This window comes from Aotus nancymaae, unplaced genomic scaffold, assembly GCF_030222135.1.
Source record: "Aotus nancymaae isolate 86718 unplaced genomic scaffold, 86718_ANA_hifiasm-v0.15.2.pri h1tg000106l, whole genome shotgun sequence".
Lineage (NCBI taxonomy): Eukaryota > Metazoa > Chordata > Mammalia > Primates > Aotidae > Aotus > Aotus nancymaae.
Window position 1 is genome coordinate 1646699 of NW_026988521.1, and position 17190 is coordinate 1663888.

General features: G+C 62.9%; 1 protein-coding gene across 1 annotated transcript in view; it reads left to right on the forward strand.

The window, feature by feature from the left end:
- Positions 1–17190, forward strand: part of MUC5AC (mucin 5AC, oligomeric mucus/gel-forming) — a 45192-nt gene that overhangs the window by 16660 nt on the left and 11342 nt on the right. The window contains 17 exon segments of the mRNA XM_064370256.1: positions 176–302; positions 557–812; positions 892–944; positions 1771–1871; positions 2136–2287; positions 2667–2805; positions 2952–3065; positions 3173–3352; positions 4828–5067; positions 5405–5561; positions 5956–6084; positions 6394–6556; positions 7355–7398; positions 7637–7825; positions 8502–11312; positions 11724–15295; positions 15731–17084. Of these exon segments, the coding sequence (XP_064226326.1) occupies positions 176–302; positions 557–812; positions 892–944; positions 1771–1871; positions 2136–2287; positions 2667–2805; positions 2952–3065; positions 3173–3352; positions 4828–5067; positions 5405–5561; positions 5956–6084; positions 6394–6556; positions 7355–7398; positions 7637–7825; positions 8502–11312; positions 11724–15295; positions 15731–17084 (9781 nt within the window).

Here is a 17190-nt window from a genome sequence, read left to right on the forward strand (position 1 = left end):
TGCCCTGTGGGTCTGCTGAGGGGGCGGGATGCCCGTGAAGACTTTGGGAGGGGTCCCGGAGGCAGGAAGACCTGGGATGGGAGGACTGTGGCTGCTGGGCATGTGGCCTGCATGTCGTGGGAGGGCACCAGGTGTGGGCTGGGGTCCCTGATGCCCAACGCCCCCCTCCCCGCAGAACTGCATGTTTGACACCTGCAACTGTGAGCGCAGTGAGGACTGCCTGTGCGCCGCCCTGTCCTCCTACGTGCACGCCTGTGCTGCCAAGGGCCTGCAGCTTAGCGGCTGGAGGGACAGCATCTGCAGTGAGTGCCCGCCAAGCCCCACCCCTCTCCTTCGCTGGGTGGCTGTGGGTCTTGGGGAGCCCCCGGTGTGCACAGATGCTCTAAGGGTCCCCGTTCTCTGTGCTGGGCTCCAGGGCAAGGACGCTCGGGTCAGCTGGCCTTGAACCTGGCCAGGGAGGGGAGGGGAGGGGATCTGAGAGGCCCAGCTCACTCGCTGCTGGCTGCCACCACCGGGCTCCGTGTCCTGAGAATCCCCTCTTCCTGGCATCCCGCAGCAAAGCCCACGACCACCTGCCCCAAGTCGATGACCTACCACTACCATGTCAGCACCTGCCAGCCCACTTGCCGCTCCCTGAGTGAGGGGGACGTCACCTGCAGTGTGGACTTTGTCCCAGTGGATGGCTGTGTCTGTCCCGAGGGCACTTTCCTGGATGACACGGGCAAGTGTGTGCCGGCCACCAGCTGTCCCTGCTACCACCGCGGCTCCGTCATCCCTGGCGGGGAGTCAGTGCACGACAGCGGGGCCATCTGGTGAGATCTCCTGCCGTGGGCTGGGGGTCCCTGGTTCCCGCTGGCCAGGAGTGAGGCTCTGACCACTGTCTCCTCACAGCACCTGCACACACGGGCAGCTGAGCTGTATCGGAGGCCAAGCCCCCACGCCAGGTGAGTGCCAGGGAGGAGGCACTGTGGCCCCCACTTCATCATCTCCATAAGAAGTCCTGAAAAGTGGCTTTAGGGTTGGGCCCACCCAGTCAGTGGGGCTGGTGGCTGTTGGTCAGCGGCTCAGTGCCAGGCATGGTGTGTGCCCTCTAGGCAGCAAGGGGGAAGGAAGGAGGGTGTGGGTGCACACGTGACACACCCACTCCTGCCCACTCCTGCACACTATCACACCCACTCATGCACACACACCTCATGCACACACACACACCCACTCACGCACACACACCCACTCATGCACACGCACACACCCACTTATGCACACGTGTGCACACAACCACTCATGCACACGCACACACCCACTCATGCACACACCCACTCACGTACACACACATGCACACGCACACACCCACTCATGCACATGCACACACCCACTGATGCACACGCACACTCATGCAAATGCACACGCACTCACGCACATGCACACACCTACTCACGCATGCACACCCATTCATGCACATGCATACACACTCACGCACACACACTCATGCACATGCACACACACTCATACACACACTCACACACACTCATGCACACAAACACCCACTCACGCATATGCATACACTCTAATGTACACATTCACACACCCACTTATGTACACGCACACACATGCACACCCACTCACACCCACTCATGCACACATGCTCACCCACTCCTGCACACACACACCCACTCACACATACACGCACGGCACAGACACGTCCTCCCTGATGTGTGGTGGAGGCCCCGAAGCAGCCTGTGGCTGGGCCCCTGACGGCTCCTCCCTCCCCAGTGTGTGCTGTGCCCATGGTGTTCTTTGACTGCCGCAATGCCACGCCTGGGGACACAGGGGCTGGCTGTCAGAAGAGCTGCCACACCCTGGACATGACCTGTGTAAGCCCCTGGGGACTCCTCAGTGACAGACCCTCCATCGCCCCCACTGCCTGCTAAGGGTGCCTGCCCTGGGGTGGGCGGCAGCAAGCCTCTGACACAGGAGGCCACGGGCTGCCCCATGTCCCGGAGGACCCCTGCCCACATGCCCCCCAGGCTCCCTAGTCCTGCGGCTCCTCCACTGTGGTGCGGTCCAGCTGTCCCTGGGAGGACCTGGGAGGACCCGTGCCCCACCCTGTCACTCAGTGGTGTCTGCTGGCTCTGCAGTACAGCCCCCAGTGCGTGCCTGGCTGCGTGTGCCCCGACGGGCTGGTGGCAGATGGTGAGGGCGGCTGCATTGCTGCGGAGGACTGCCCCTGTGTGCACAACGAGGCCAGCTACCGGGCCGGCCAGACCATCCGGGTGGGCTGCAATACCTGGTATGAGGGGCTCAAAGCCCATGGGGGGTGTCCGGCCTGGGTAGCAGAGGGCCTCCTTAAAAACAGGCGAGCCCCAGCACAGCGGTCCTGGGAAAATGTGGGGCACAGGCTCAGGGTGGTCGCCCCTGGCAGCCCCAGCCAGGGAGGCCCATGGCGGGTGTTGGGCCCGGGTACCGGAGGCCCTCCTTAGAGACAGGCGAGCCCCTAGCACAGCAGTCCCAGGAAAACACAGGGCACAGGCTGAGTGGGGGGACACCCCTGGCAGCCCCAGCCAGTGGGCACGTGTCTGTGGTGCCAGGTCCCCCTGGGGGTAGCAAGGCTGCACCTAGCTAGGCAGGCTCCCTGTGGGTGCTCTGGCCTGACCCCAGCTGTCCCCCAGCACCTGTGAAAGCAGGATGTGGAGATGCACAGAAGACCCCTGCCTGGCCACCTGCGCCGTGTACGGGGACGGTCACTACCTGACCTTCGACGGGCAGAGCTACAGCTTCAGCGGAGACTGCGAGTACACGCTGCTGCAGGTGAGCAGCGTCCTGGGGGTCCTCACGGCACTCACTGCCTCTCCGCGGCAGCTGCCCCCGGGCGCACACAGGCTGTCCCCATCCCGGCCTCCTTGTGGGAAGGAGAGCAGGGCCAGCCTGGGCCCTGATGGGCTCTGCTTCCCCAGAACGACTGTGGCGGGAACGGTAGCACCCAGGACTCCTTCCGCGTCGTCACGGAGAATGTCCCCTGCGGCACCACAGGGACCACCTGCTCCAAGGCCATCAAGATCTTCCTGGGGGTGAGCGAGGCGGGGTGGCGGGCGCCCTGCGGGAGGCTCCCACGGCAGCATCTGGCCAGGTGGACTGGGGTCCTCACTGGGGGTGCTGAGTGACCCTTGCCGTGCAGGGCTCCGAGCTGAAACTGAGCCACGGGAAGGTGGAGGTGATCGGGACGGGCGAGGGGCAGGAGGTGCCGTATGCCATCCGGCAGATGGGCATCTACCTGGTGGTGGACACGGACGTCGGCCTGGTGCTGCTGTGGGACAGGAAGACCAGCGTCTTCATCAGCCTCAGTCCCGAGTTCAAGGTAAGACCACGGCCCTCGCCCGGGCCAGAGCTGGCTGGAAACCTGGGGTGATGGGGGCGTGGAACAGGTGGGCAGAGATGAGATTGGAGGCACTGAGACAGAGAGAAACACAGAGGTGGAAGGGTTGGGAAGGAGGACAGAGCCTTGGCAAGGGCAGCCGGTCAGGAGGCTCCTTGCCTGGGTGTCAGTGTCCTGGGGTTGGGGCAAAGGCCCACCCCAGTGGATTTGCTCACAGCCTGGATACTGGAGTCCAGCAGGGCATCCGCACGGCCGAGTTCTTTTGGGAGATTCTGGGGGGCTCCTTCTGGCCTGTTGGGAATAGATGCTCAGTGCCGCAAAGAAAAAGCATCACCGAGACAAAGGCTCTTTCAGCAACGCAACTGTTACTTCCTGGGCTGCAGGAAGGGGACCCTCGCTAGCCATCGTGCCTCGAGAGTACAAAGAACAAAGGGAAACAGACAGATTTGTCCCTTACACACTTGGGGTCGTCCTTACCGCTGTGTCTGATCTCTGTGGGCTGGAGCCAGACCTCACAATCTAAACTAAAACCCGATTGGCGAACAACTTAAAACTTTTCTCCTTGTTCAACGGGGGTCTGTTGCGGGGGAGTGGGGGGGACAGCGGGGGGGGGGAGTTGGGGAGGGATAGCATGGGGAGAAATGCCAGATATGGGTGAGGGGGAGGGAGGTAGCAAATCACACTGCCATGAATGCACCTATGCAACAACTTTGCATGTTTTTCACATGTACCCCCAAACCTAAAATGCAATAAAAAAAAAAAGAAAAGAAAAAAAAAAAAAACTTTTCTAAACAAATCAAAGCAGTGCAGAGCTGGGACACGCCTGTGAGCACGTCCAGCACAGATACCTTGGTGAAGGTACAAGGACATAGAATGTACCACGTGCCTGTAAGCACGGCATGTTAACAGCTACACAGGACAGGGCTTCACAAAGAGTTATCAGCACATTTACGACAAGAAAGGAAACTTTAAAAAGGAACTTTTCTACTTCCCATATGGCCCCTTGCATCTGCTCCTCAGCTGTGGCCACGAGCTCGGATGGCTGCCTGTCTTCCCGCGGCCTCCTCCCTGTGCCTGGGTCTAAGTTTCCTCCTTTACAAGGACACCCGGCATTGGATCAGGACCCACCGAATCCAGGGCCAGTCACCTTTGCTCATGACCCTCCATCTGCCAGGCCCCATTTCCCAGCGAGGCGCCACACACAGGCGCAGGGTCAGGACTCCTTTGAGGGCACGCCGGCTCCTTTTTCTCCAGGAGGGGCTTGTGCCTGGCCCCAGCCTTCTGTGCTCGGCAGCACTGCCCAGGGGTTCCGGCAGGTGTAGCTGGAGGCGGGAGGGAGGAAGCGGCACCTGTGGTCGTGGTCAGCCGCCTGGGTAGGAGGCGGCGGCCTCGGGGCAGGGCCCCTGGCCCTCCGGGCTTGCCTGCAGTCACCCCCGCCTCGCTGGGCGCCTCTGCAGGGCAGGGTCTGTGGCCTGTGCGGGAACTTTGACGGCAACGCCAACAACGACTTCACCACGCGGAGCCGGTCCGTGGTGGGGGACGCGCTGGAGTTCGGGAACAGCTGGAAGCTCTCCCCGTCCTGCCCGGACGCCATGGTGCCCAAGGACCCCTGCACGGCCAACCCCTTCCGCAAGTCCTGGGCCCAGAAGCAGTGCAGCATCCTCCACGGCCCCACCTTCGCCGCCTGCCACGCACACGTACGCTGGCCGGGGTGGGGGGCATTTCTCCGGGCCCAACGGGTCGTGGTGACCCAAGGAGGCCCCAGAAGGGGCTGGGGCTGGGGCTGGAGGACAGCTGCCAACCAAGGGTGTGGGCTGCCGGCGCCAGTGTCAGCTGCGGTTTCAGGGCCCTGGGCGGTAGTTTACTGGGGGGGTTGCTGAGGAAGCCCCAGATCCTGCAGACATCCAGACGGGCCCAGGCGGCCATCCGGGTACAGGCGTTTGCTCTCCTTGAGCTCCGCTGGAACTGGGGGTCCGGTCCCCAAAAACCCACAGGAGGGCGGAGTCCCAGAAATCTGTGCCCTGTCTCCCGCAGGTGGAGCCGGCCAGGTACTACGAGGCCTGTGTGAACGACGCATGCGCCTGTGACTCGGGGGGCGACTGCGAGTGCTTCTGCACAGCCGTGGCCGCCTACGCCCAGGCCTGCCACGAAGTGGGGCTGTGTGTGTCCTGGAGGACCCCCAGCATCTGCCGTGAGTGGAACAGGAAGCACCAGCAGGGAGAGCCCAGTCACACCGCCGCTGATGGGGGTGGGAGAGTTCCCAGAGAAACAAGAACACCTCTGCCCAGAGAGAAGGGCATGGCCGGTGGGGAGTGGCCGGTTCGGCAGAACCTTCAGGGTAGAGGGACTGGCAGAGCTGCCCAGCTCTAGCCACACAGAGCCTTGCCAGGAGCAGGCGCACTGAAGGTGCTCTGGCTGGAGACCCCACTCTGCTGGCCGCCTCTGTGGCATCCACCCTCCCCTGTCCCCATTTTGCTATGGCAGGAAGGCCCAGGGGAGGGAAGCGGCTTTAGAGCAGGCCTGGGGGCAGGGCCTCCCTGAGCGAGCGCCTGGGGCCCCACGGAGCCCTCCCTCCCTCCCTGCAGCTCTGTTCTGCGACTACTACAACCCCGAGGGCCAGTGCGAGTGGCACTACCAGCCCTGCGGGGCGCCCTGCCTGCGGACCTGCCAGAACCCCCGCGGAGACTGCCTGCAGGACCTCCGGGGCCTGGAAGGTGGGCTGGGGCTGGCTGGGAGGGGCTGGCCTGGGGACGTCCGGGGCCTGGAAGGTGGGCTGGGGCCTGCTGGGAGGGGCTGGCCTGGGGACGTCCGGGGCCTGGAAGGTGGGCTGGGGCCTGCTGGGAGGGGCTGGCCTGGGCTCTGCCACCCGTGGCCTTCTCCCGGCCCCTCAAGGAGGCTATGTGCCCCTGCCTCCTGCACACTTGGGAGCTGTGGGTGAGGCCCGCTGCTTGGGGCCCAGGCAGAGCTCTCGACGAGGCGGCTTCCGCTCGGTCTGGTGTGACTCTGGCTTCTCTGGCTCACAGGCTGCTACCCCAAGTGCCCGCCAGAGGCTCCCATCTTTGATGAGGAGCAGATGCAGTGTGTGGCCAGGTGCCCGTCCCCGCCCCCGTCCCCGCCCTGCCGCGTGCACGGCAAGTCCTACCGGCCCGGCACGGTGGTGCCCTCGGACAAGGACTGCCATTCCTGGTGAGTCCTTTGGCCAGAGGAATGACGAGCCTGGAGCATGCGGGGGATTCGGCCCTGGCCTGGGCTTTTGGTGCGGCCGGGAGCCGCAGGGCTGGGGCCTCCCTGCAGCTATGGGTCCCGTCCTGGCCCAGGAGCTTGTGACACAGGCTTCTCAGGGTCCAGCACCCCATGTCTTGAGGCCCAGAGGCAGGGCTGGGTGTCGGGCTCCTCTGGGCAGAAACCAGCACGACCTCTGGGTGCAGGCTCCAGGGGTGCAGGGAGGGTGGGTGGTGGGGGAGCTGGGCCGAGATGGAGCCCCAGGGCCCCACGGGAGGGACGCCCATTAAAATCACCCAAGAAGGCAATGGCTGCACTCTGGCGCCCGCCTCCCCGGCCCCTGACTAGAGGGGCCCCATGAGGACGGGACTTCGGGCTGACCCTGGAGGGACAACTGCTGGGACCCAGGCAGCGCCAGCCTCCCTGTTCCAGTCTGGGGGTACAATGCAGCACCCAGGGCAGCCCTGCTGGAGCTGCAACCCCCGCCCTTGGTATTGTGGGACGCCCTGTGGAGGGCACGTGGTTGCCCCATACACAAGCCTCCCCGAGCACCAGCCTCCCCGTGCACCAGCCGCCCCGCGCACCAGCCCCCCGCGCACCAGCCTCCCCGCGCACCAGCCCCGCCCCGCGCACCAGCCCCGCCCCGCGCACCAGCCCCGCCCCGCGCACCAGCCCCGCCCCGCGCACCAGCCTCCCCGCGCACCAGCCTCCCCGCGCACCAGCCTCCCCGCGCACGAGCCGCCCCTTCTTCCTTGTCTCTAGCCTCTGCACCGAGCGTGGCGTGCAGTGCACCTACGACGCCAAAGGTGAGCGGGCAGCAGCCCCTGGGGCTGGCGGGGCTGGGGTCTGGGGTCTCTGTAGCCGGCAGGCTGGGGGGATTGGGGTCCCGGGGTCTCTGTAGCCGGCAGGCTGGGGGGACTGGGGTCCCGGGGTCTCTGTGGCTGGCAGGCTGGGAGGCTGCAGGGCTGGGAGGCTGCGGGGCTGGGGTCCAGGGTCTTTTCCCATGCCCAGCCTCTGATGTGCCAGGCCCATCTGTCCCCACAGCCTGTGTCTGCAGCTATGGTGGGCAGCGCTTCCAGCCCGGCGATGTCATCTACCACACCACGGACGGCATGGGCGGCTGCATCTCCGCCCGCTGCGGGGACAATGGCACAATCGAGAGGAGGGTCTACCCCTGCAGCCCCCCCACCCCTTCCCCCACAACCACCTTCTCCTTCTCCACCCCTCCGCTCGGTAAGGCAAATGTAGCCAAAGGGTCCCGGGTGCCCGGGGGAGCCCTCCCAATGCCTGGCACAGCTGCCCTGCCAGCACTGGGCATGGGTGGCAGCCCCTGGGGATTGGGAAGGGGCCAGGAGCAGAGTGTTTGCTCAAGGGGGACCTGTCATTTCCCCACTGGCCACCAGCAGTGGGGAGGGCCTAGCCTCCAAGTCACCTAGGCAGGCCCAGCACCCACACTCCTGCCCTCAGCCTCATGGGCCTGGCCTCATGGGGGCATGAGGGATCTGGCAGCCCAGGCTGACCCCAGGCATGCACGGCCGTGGCTTCCCTCACATTGCTTGGAGCGCAGGTACCCCTGCATCCTCACCCTCTCTCCTGGGATGTCTGAGGGCCCCAAGGCATCATCTGAGTTCTCTGAGAGTAGAAAGCTCCAGAATCCTGGCTTTCTGGGGTACAGATGTGTGGACCCTGCTCAGCGCATGGCTTGGGAGCTGCTTTCTTTAAACACAGTCAGCTCGCCTGGCTCTTCAGCACCTGTGTCACCCACACAAGTTCTAGGCAGGGGTCATGTGTAGGGACAGGCAGACAGGCCCGCTGGCGTGGCCCCAGACTACTGACAGGGCCACGGGGGGGCGGGGCAGCCCCCAAGTGCCGGCCTCTCATGCTTAACTGCTTTCTCTTCTGCCCGTAGTTGTGAGCTCCACGCCTGTCCCCAGCACCAGCCCAAATGAGGCGCACACGGGCCCCTCCAGCAGCACCTGGTCCACCACAGTGGGCACTTCTCCCAGGATGAGGCCGTCCACAGCCTCCTCCTCGTCGCAGCCGGCCTGTGGGGAAGAGTGCCTGTGGTCGCCGTGGCTGGACATCAGCCGTCCTGGACGGGGTGTGGACAGCGGTGACTTTGACACGCTGGAGAACCTCCGCGCTCACGGGTACCCGGTGTGCACAGCGCCCAGGTCGGTGGAGTGCCGAGCGGAGGACGCACCTGGGGTGCCGCTCCAGGCCCTGGGTCAGCATGTGCTGTGCAGCCCGGGCGTGGGGCTGACCTGCCATAACAGGGAGCAGGCATCCGGACTCTGCCACAACTACCAGGTCCGTGTGCTGTGCTGCACGCCCCTCACCTGCTCCACTGCCAGCACAGCCCCGACCACCCACCCAACAACCTCCAAGACCACCGAGACCCGGGCCTCAGCCTCTTCTGGCCCCGGCAGCACACCTGGCCCCAGGGATCTTTCTACAGCCAGGATAACACCTGCCCCAGGACCCAGCACAGCCTCTGCTCTGACAACCCACACTACCAGGACAACGCCTGCCCCAGAACCCAGCACAGCCTCTGCTCCTATAACCCACACTACGAGGACAACACCTGCCCCAGGCCCCAGCACAGCCTCTGCTCCTACAACCCACACTACCAGGAAAACACCTGCCTCAGGCCCCAGCACAGCCTCTGCTCCTACAACCCAAACTACCAGGAAAACACCTGCCTCAGGCCCCAGCACAGCCTCTGCTCCGACAACCCACACTACCGGGAAAACACCTGCCCCAGGCCCCAGCACAGCCTCTGCTCCTACAACCCAAACTACGAGGACAACACCTGCCCCAGGCCCCAGCACAGCCTCTGCTCCTACAACCCACACTACCGGGAAAACACCTGCCCCAGGCCCCAGCACAGCCTCTGCTCCTACAACCCACACTACCAGGAAAACACCTGCCCCAGGCCCCAGCACAGCCTCTGCTCCTACAACCCACACTACCGGGAAAACACCTGCCTCAGGCCCCAGCACAGCCTCTGCTCCTACAACCCAAACTACCAGGACAACACCTGCCCCAGGCCCCAGCACAGCCTCTGCTCCTACAACCCGGACTACCAGGAAAACACCTGCCCCAGGCCCCAGCACAGCCTCTGCTCCGACAACCCGGACTACCAGGACAACGCCTGCCCCAGGCCACGCTACATCTGTCAAAACACCTGTCTCAACCCCCAGCCCTCCGTCAGGGCCGGCCACAGCCCCGGGGACCGCAGCTGTCTCCAGCAAGACCAGCCCTCCTGAGCCCAGCACGGTCTCCTGCCTACAGGAGCTCTGCACATGGACCGAGTGGATTGACGGCAGCTACCCGGGTCCCGGAATAAATAGCGGAGATTTTGACACATTTCAAAATTTGAGAGCCAAAGGCTACAAGTTCTGTGAACATCCTCGAGGAGTGGAGTGCCGGGCGGAGAGCTTCCCCGACACGCCGCTGGCAGAGCTGGAGCAGGACGTCACCTGCAGCCGCACGGAGGGCCTGATTTGCCTCAACAAGAACCAGCTCCCGCCCATCTGCTACAACTACGAGATCCGAATCCAGTGCTGCCAGATGGTGGACGTGTGCAGAGAGGTCACCAGGCCGCCCAAGACGGTGACAGCCACACGGACGACCCCACACCAAACCAGCGCCAAGACCCAGGCCACCTCCACCACACACATGCCCTTGGCATCCACACCGCACCCCACAGCCACCTCCAGAGCCGGGGCCACAGCAACCAGCGTCACTCACGGCACCCACACCCGACCAGTCACCAGAGACTGTCAGCCCCGCTGCAGCTGGACTAAGTGGTTCGACGTGGACTTTCCGTCCCCCGGGCCCCACGGGGGAGACCAGGAGACCTACAGCAACATCATGCGGAGCGGGGAGAGAATCTGCCGCCGACCTGAGGACATCACCAGGCTCCAGTGCCGAGCCGAGAGCCACCCGGAGGTGAGCATCGAACACCTGGGCCAGGTGGTGCAGTGTAGCCACGAGGATGGCCTGGTGTGCCGGAACCAGGACCAGCAGGGGCCCTTCAAGATGTGCCTCAACTACGAGGTGCGTGTGCTCTGCTGCGAGACCCCCAGAGGCTGCCCCGTGATCACACCAGTCACAGCTCCTGGCACCCCAAGTGAGACAGCCACCAGCCCAACACACAGCACGTCCTCGTGGCAGAAATCCAGGACAACCAATTTGGTGACAACCAGCACAACCTCCACTGCACGGAGCAGCACAACCTCTGCTCAACAGACCAGCACGACCTCTGGTCCTGGAACCACTCGCAGCCCTGTTCCCACCACCAGGTCTACCTCTGCTCCTACAACCAGCACAAGCTCAGCTCCTGCAACCAGCACGACCTCTGGTCCTGGAACCACTCCAAGCCCTGTTCCCACCACCAGCACAACCTCTACTCCTACAACCAGCAAGACTTCTGCCCCTACAACCAGCACAACCTCTGTTCCTGGAACTACTCCCAGCCCGGTTCCCATAACTAGTACAACTTCAGCTCCCACAACCAGCACAACCTCTGCCCCTACAACCAGCACAAGCTCAGCTCCTGCAACCAGCGCGACCTCTGGTCCTGGAACTACTCCCAGACCTGTTCCCACCACCAGCACAACCTCTGCCCCTACAACCAGCACAAGCTCAGCTCCTACAATCAGCACGACCTCGGCTCCCAGCACCAGCACAACCTCTGTTTCAAAGACCAGCACAAGCCACGTTTCTGTATCCGTGACAACCCACACCCGACCAGTCACCAGAGACTGTCAGCCCCGCTGCAGCTGGACCAAGTGGTTCGACGTGGACTTCCCGTCCCCCGGGCCCCACGGGGGAGACCAGGAGACCTACAGCAACATCATCCGGAGCGGGGAGAGAATCTGCCGCCGACCTGAGGACATCACCAGGCTCCAGTGCCGAGCCGAGAGCCACCCGGAGGTGAGCATCGAACACCTGGGCCAGGTGGTGCAGTGTAGCCGCGAGGACGGCCTGGTGTGCCGGAACCAGGACCAGCAGGGGCCCTTCAAGATGTGCCTCAACTACGAGGTGCGTGTGCTCTGCTGCGAGACCCCCAGAGGCTGCCCCGTGATCACACCAGTCACAGCTCCTGGCACCCCAAGTGAGACAGCCACCAGCCCAACACACAGCACGTCCTCGTGGCAGAAATCCAGGACAACCAATTTGGTGACAACCAATACAACCTCCACTGCACGGAGCAGCACAACCTCTGCTCAACAGACCAGCACAATCTCTGGTCCTGGAACCACTCCCAGCCCTGTTCCCATCACCAGCACAACCTCCACTGCAGAGACCAGCACAACCTCTGCTCCACAGACCAGCACGATCTCTGCTCCTGGAACCACTCCCAGCCCTGTTCCCACCACCAGCTCAACCTCTGCCCCTACAACCAGCACAAGCTCAGCCCCTCCAACCAGCACAAGCTCAGCTCCTGCAACCAGCGCGACTTCTGGTCCTGGAACTACTCCCAGCCCTGTTCCCACCACCAGCACAACCTCTGCCCCTACAACCAGCACAAGCTCAGCTCCTACAATCAGCACGACCTCGGCTCCCAGCACCAGCACAACCTCTGTTTCAAAGACCAGCACAAGCCACGTTTCTGTATCCGCGACAACCCACACCCGACCAGTCACCAGAGACTGTCAGCCCCGCTGCAGCTGGACCAAGTGGTTCGACGTGGACTTCCCGTCCCCTGGGCCCCACGGGGGAGACCAGGAGACCTACAGCAACATCATCCGGAGCGGGGAGAGAATCTGCCGCCGACCTGAGGACATCACCAGGCTCCAGTGCCGAGCCGAGAGCCACCCGGAGGTGAGCATCGAACACCTGGGCCAGGTGGTGCAGTGTAGCCGCGAGGACGGCCTGGTGTGCCGGAACCAGGACCAGCAGGGGCCCTTCAAGATGTGCCTCAACTATGAGGTGCGTGTGCTCTGCTGCGAGACCCCCAGAGGCTGCCCCGTGATCACACCAGTCACAGCTCCTGGCACCCCAAGTGAGACAGCCACCAGCCCAACACACAGCACGTCCTCGTGGCAGAAATCCAGGACAACCAATTTGGTGACAACCAGCACAACCTCCACTGCGCGGAGCAGCACAACCTCTGCTCAACAGACCAGCACGACCTCTGGTCCTGGAACCACTCGCAGCCCTGTTCCCACCACCAGCACAACCTCTGCTCCTACAACCAGCACAAGCTCAGCTCCTACAACCAGCACGACCTCTGGTCCTGGAACCACTCCAAGCCCTGTTCCCACCACCAGCACAACCTCTGCTCCTACAACCAGCAAGACTTCTGCCCCTACAACCAGCACAACCTCTGTTCCTGGAACTACTCCCAGCCCGGTTCCCATAACTAGCACAACTTCAGCTCCTACAACCAGCACAACCTCTGTCCCTCTAACCAGCACAAGCTCAGCTCCTGCAACCAGCACGACCTCTGGTCCTGGAACTACTCCCAGACCTGTTCCCACCACCAGCACAACCTCTGCCCCTACAACCAGCACAAGCTCAGCTCCTACAATCAGCACGACCTCGGCTCCCAGCACCAGCACAACCTCTGTTTCAAAGACCAGCACAAGCCACGTTTCTGTATCCGCGACAACCCACACCCGACCAGTCACCAGAGACTGTCAGCCCCGCTGCAGCTGGACCAAGTGGTTCGACGTGGACTTCCCGTCCCCCGGGCCCCACGGGGGAGACCAGGAGACCTACAGCAACATCATCCGGAGCGGGGAGAGAATCTGCCGCCGACCTGAGGACATCACCAGGCTCCAGTGCCGAGCCGAGAGCCACCCGGAGGTGAGCATCGAACACCTGGGCCAGGTGGTGCAGTGTAGCCGCGAGGACGGCCTGGTGTGCCGGAACCAGGACCAGCAGGGGCCCTTCAAGATGTGCCTCAACTACGAGGTGCGTGTGCTCTGCTGCGAGACCCCCAGAGGCTGCCCCGTGATCACACCAGTCACAGCTCCTGGCACCCCAAGTGAGACAGCCACCAGCCCAACACACAGCACGTCCTCGTGGCAGAAATCCAGGACAACCAATTTGGTGACAACCAGCACAACCTCCACTGCACGGAGCAGCACAACCTCTGCTCAACAGACCAGCACAATCTCTGGTCCTGGAACCACTCCCAGCCCTGTTCCCATCACCAGCACAACCTCCACTGCAGAGACCAGCACAACCTCTGCTCCACAGACCAGCACGATCTCTGCTCCTGGAACCACTCCCAGCCCTGTTCCCACCACCAGCTCAACCTCTGCCCCTACAACCAGCACAAGCTCAGCCCCTCCAACCAGCACAAGCTCAGCTCCTGCAACCAGCACGACCTCTGGTCCTGGAACCACTCCCAGCCCTGTTCCCACCACCAGCTCAACCTCTGCCTCTACAACCAGCACGACCTCGGCTTCCAGCACCAGCACGACCTCTGGTCCTGGAACCACTCCCAGCCCTGTTCCCACCACCAGCACAACCTCTGCTCCTACAACCAGCACAACCTCTGCTCCTACAATCAGCACGACCTCGGCTCCCAGCACCAGCACAACCTCTGTTTCAAAGACCAGCACAAGCCACGTTTCTGTATCCGCGACAACCCACACCCGACCAGTCACCAGAGACTGTCAGCCCCGCTGCAGCTGGACCAAGTGGTTCGACGTGGACTTCCCGTCCCCCGGGCCCCACGGGGGAGACCAGGAGACCTACAGCAACATCATCCGGAGCGGGGAGAGAATCTGCCGCCGACCTGAGGACATCACCAGGCTCCAGTGCCGAGCCGAGAGCCACCCGGAGGTGAGCATCGAACACCTGGGCCAGGTGGTGCAGTGTAGCCGCGAGGACGGCCTGGTGTGCCGGAACCAGGACCAGCAGGGGCCCTTCAAGATGTGCCTCAACTATGAGGTGCGTGTGCTCTGCTGCGAGACCCCCAGAGGCTGCCCCGTGATCACACCAGTCACAGCTCCTGGCACCCCAAGTGAGACAGCCACCAGCCCAACACACAGCACGTCCTCGTGGCAGAAATCCAGGACAACCAATTTGGTGACAACCAATACAACCTCCACTGCACGGAGCAGCACAACCTCTGCTCAACAGACCAGCACAATCTCTGGTCCTGGACCCACTCCCAGCCCTGTTCCCATCACCAGCTCAACCTCCACTGCAGAGACCAGCACAACCTCTGCTCCACAGACCAGCACGATCTCTGCTCCTGGAACCACTCCCAGCCCTGTTCCCACCACCAGCTCAACCTCTGCCCCTACAACCAGCACAAGCTCAGCCCCTCCAACCAGCACAAGCTCAGCTCCTACAACCAGCACGACCTCTGGTCCTGGAACCACTCCAAGCCCTGTTCCCACCACCAGCACAACCTCTGCTCCTACAACCAGCAAGACTTCTGCCCCTACAACCAGCACAACCTCTGTTCCTGGAACTACTCCCAGCCCGGTTCCCATAACTAGCACAACTTCAGCTCCTACAACCAGCACAACCTCTGTCCCTCTAACCAGCACAAGCTCAGCTCCTGCAACCAGCACGACCTCTGGTCCTGGAACTACTCCCAGACCTGTTCCCACCACCAGCACAACCTCTGCCCCTACAACCAGCACAAGCTCAGCTCCTACAATCAGCACGACCTCGGCTCCCAGCACCAGCACAACCTCTGTTTCAAAGACCAGCACAAGCCACGTTTCTGTATCCGCGACAACCCACACCCGACCAGTCACCAGAGACTGTCAGCCCCGCTGCAGCTGGACCAAGTGGTTCGACGTGGACTTCCCGTCCCCCGGGCCCCTCGGGGGAGACCAGGAGACCTACAGCAACATCATCCGGAGCGGGGAGAGAATCTGCCGCCGACCTGAGGACATTACCAGGCTCCAGTGCCGAGCCGAGAGCCACCCGGAGGTGAGCATCGAACACCTGGGCCAGGTGGTGCAGTGTAGCCGCGAGGACGGCCTGGTGTGCCGGAACCAGGACCAGCAGGGGCCCTTCAAGATGTGCCTCAACTACGAGGTGCGTGTGCTCTGCTGCGAGACCCCCAGAGGCTGCCCCGTGATCACACCAGTCACAGCTCCTGGCACCCCAAGTGAGACAGCCACCAGCCCAACACACAGCACGTCCTCGTGGCAGAAATCCAGGACAACCAATTTGGTGACAACCAGCACAACCTCCACTGCGCGGAGCAGCACAACCTCTGCTCAACAGACCAGCACAATCTCTGGTCCTGGAACCACTCGCAGCCCTGTTCCCACCACCAGCTCAACCTCTGCTCCTACAACCAGCACAAGCTCAGCTCCTACAACCAGCACGATCTCTGGTCCTGGAACCACTCCAAGCCCTGTTCCCACCACCAGCACAACCTCTACTCCTACAACCAGCACAAGCTCAGCTCCTACAACCAGCACGACCTCTGGTCCTGGAACCACTCGCAGCCCTGTTCCCACCACCAGCTCAACCTCTGCTCCTACAACCAGCACAAGCTCAGCTCCTACAACCAGCACGACCTCTGGTCCTGGAACCACTCCAAGCCCTGTTCCCACCACCAGCACAACCTCTACTCCTACAACCAGCACAAGCTCAGCTCCTACAACCAGCACGACCTCTGGTCCTGGAACCACTCCAAGCCCTGTTCCCACCACCAGCACAACCTCTGCTCCTACAACCAGCAAGACTTCTGCCCCTACAACCAGCACAACCTCTGTTCCTGGAACTACTCCCAGCCCGGTTCCCATAACTAGCACAACTTCAGCTCCTACAACCAGCACAAGCTCAGCTCCTGCAACCAGCACGACCTCTGGTCCTGGAACTACTCCCAGACCTGTTCCCACCACCAGCACAACCTCTGCCCCTACAACCAGCACAAGCTCAGCTCCTACAATCAGCACGACCTCGGCTCCCAGCACCAGCACAACCTCTGTTTCAAAGACCAGCACAAGCCACGTTTCTGTATCCGCGACAACCCACACCCGACCAGTCACCAGAGACTGTCAGCCCCGCTGCAGCTGGACCAAGTGGTTCGACGTGGACTTCCCGTCCCCCGGGCCCCTCGGGGGAGACCAGGAGACCTACAGCAACATCATCCGGAGCGGGGAGAGAATCTGCCGCCGACCTGAGGACATCACCAGGCTCCAGTGCCGAGCCGAGAGCCACCCGGAGGTGAGCATCGAACACCTGGGCCAGGTGGTGCAGTGTAGCCGCGAGGACGGCCTGGTGTGCCGGAACCAGGACCAGCAGGGGCCCTTCAAGATGTGCCTCAACTATGAGGTGCGTGTGCTCTGCTGCGAGACCCCCAGAGGCTGCCCCGTGACCTCCAGTTCTCCCTATGGGACTTCTGCCAGAACTGCATATCCTTCCCCGTCCACCTTCGTGCCGTCCACCTCCATGGCATACACCTCCGTGGCATCCACCTCTGTGGCACCGAGCTCTGTGGCTTACACCACCCCAACCTGCTTCTGCAACGTGGCTGACCAGCTGTACCCTGCGGGTTCGTGTTTCTTGTGTAATTTTTTCTCAGCCCAGTCTGGGCAGTGTTTCATCCGGGAACGCCAGGCTGTGATGGAGATGGGAGGAGTCTCTGCCCTTTGTGGCAC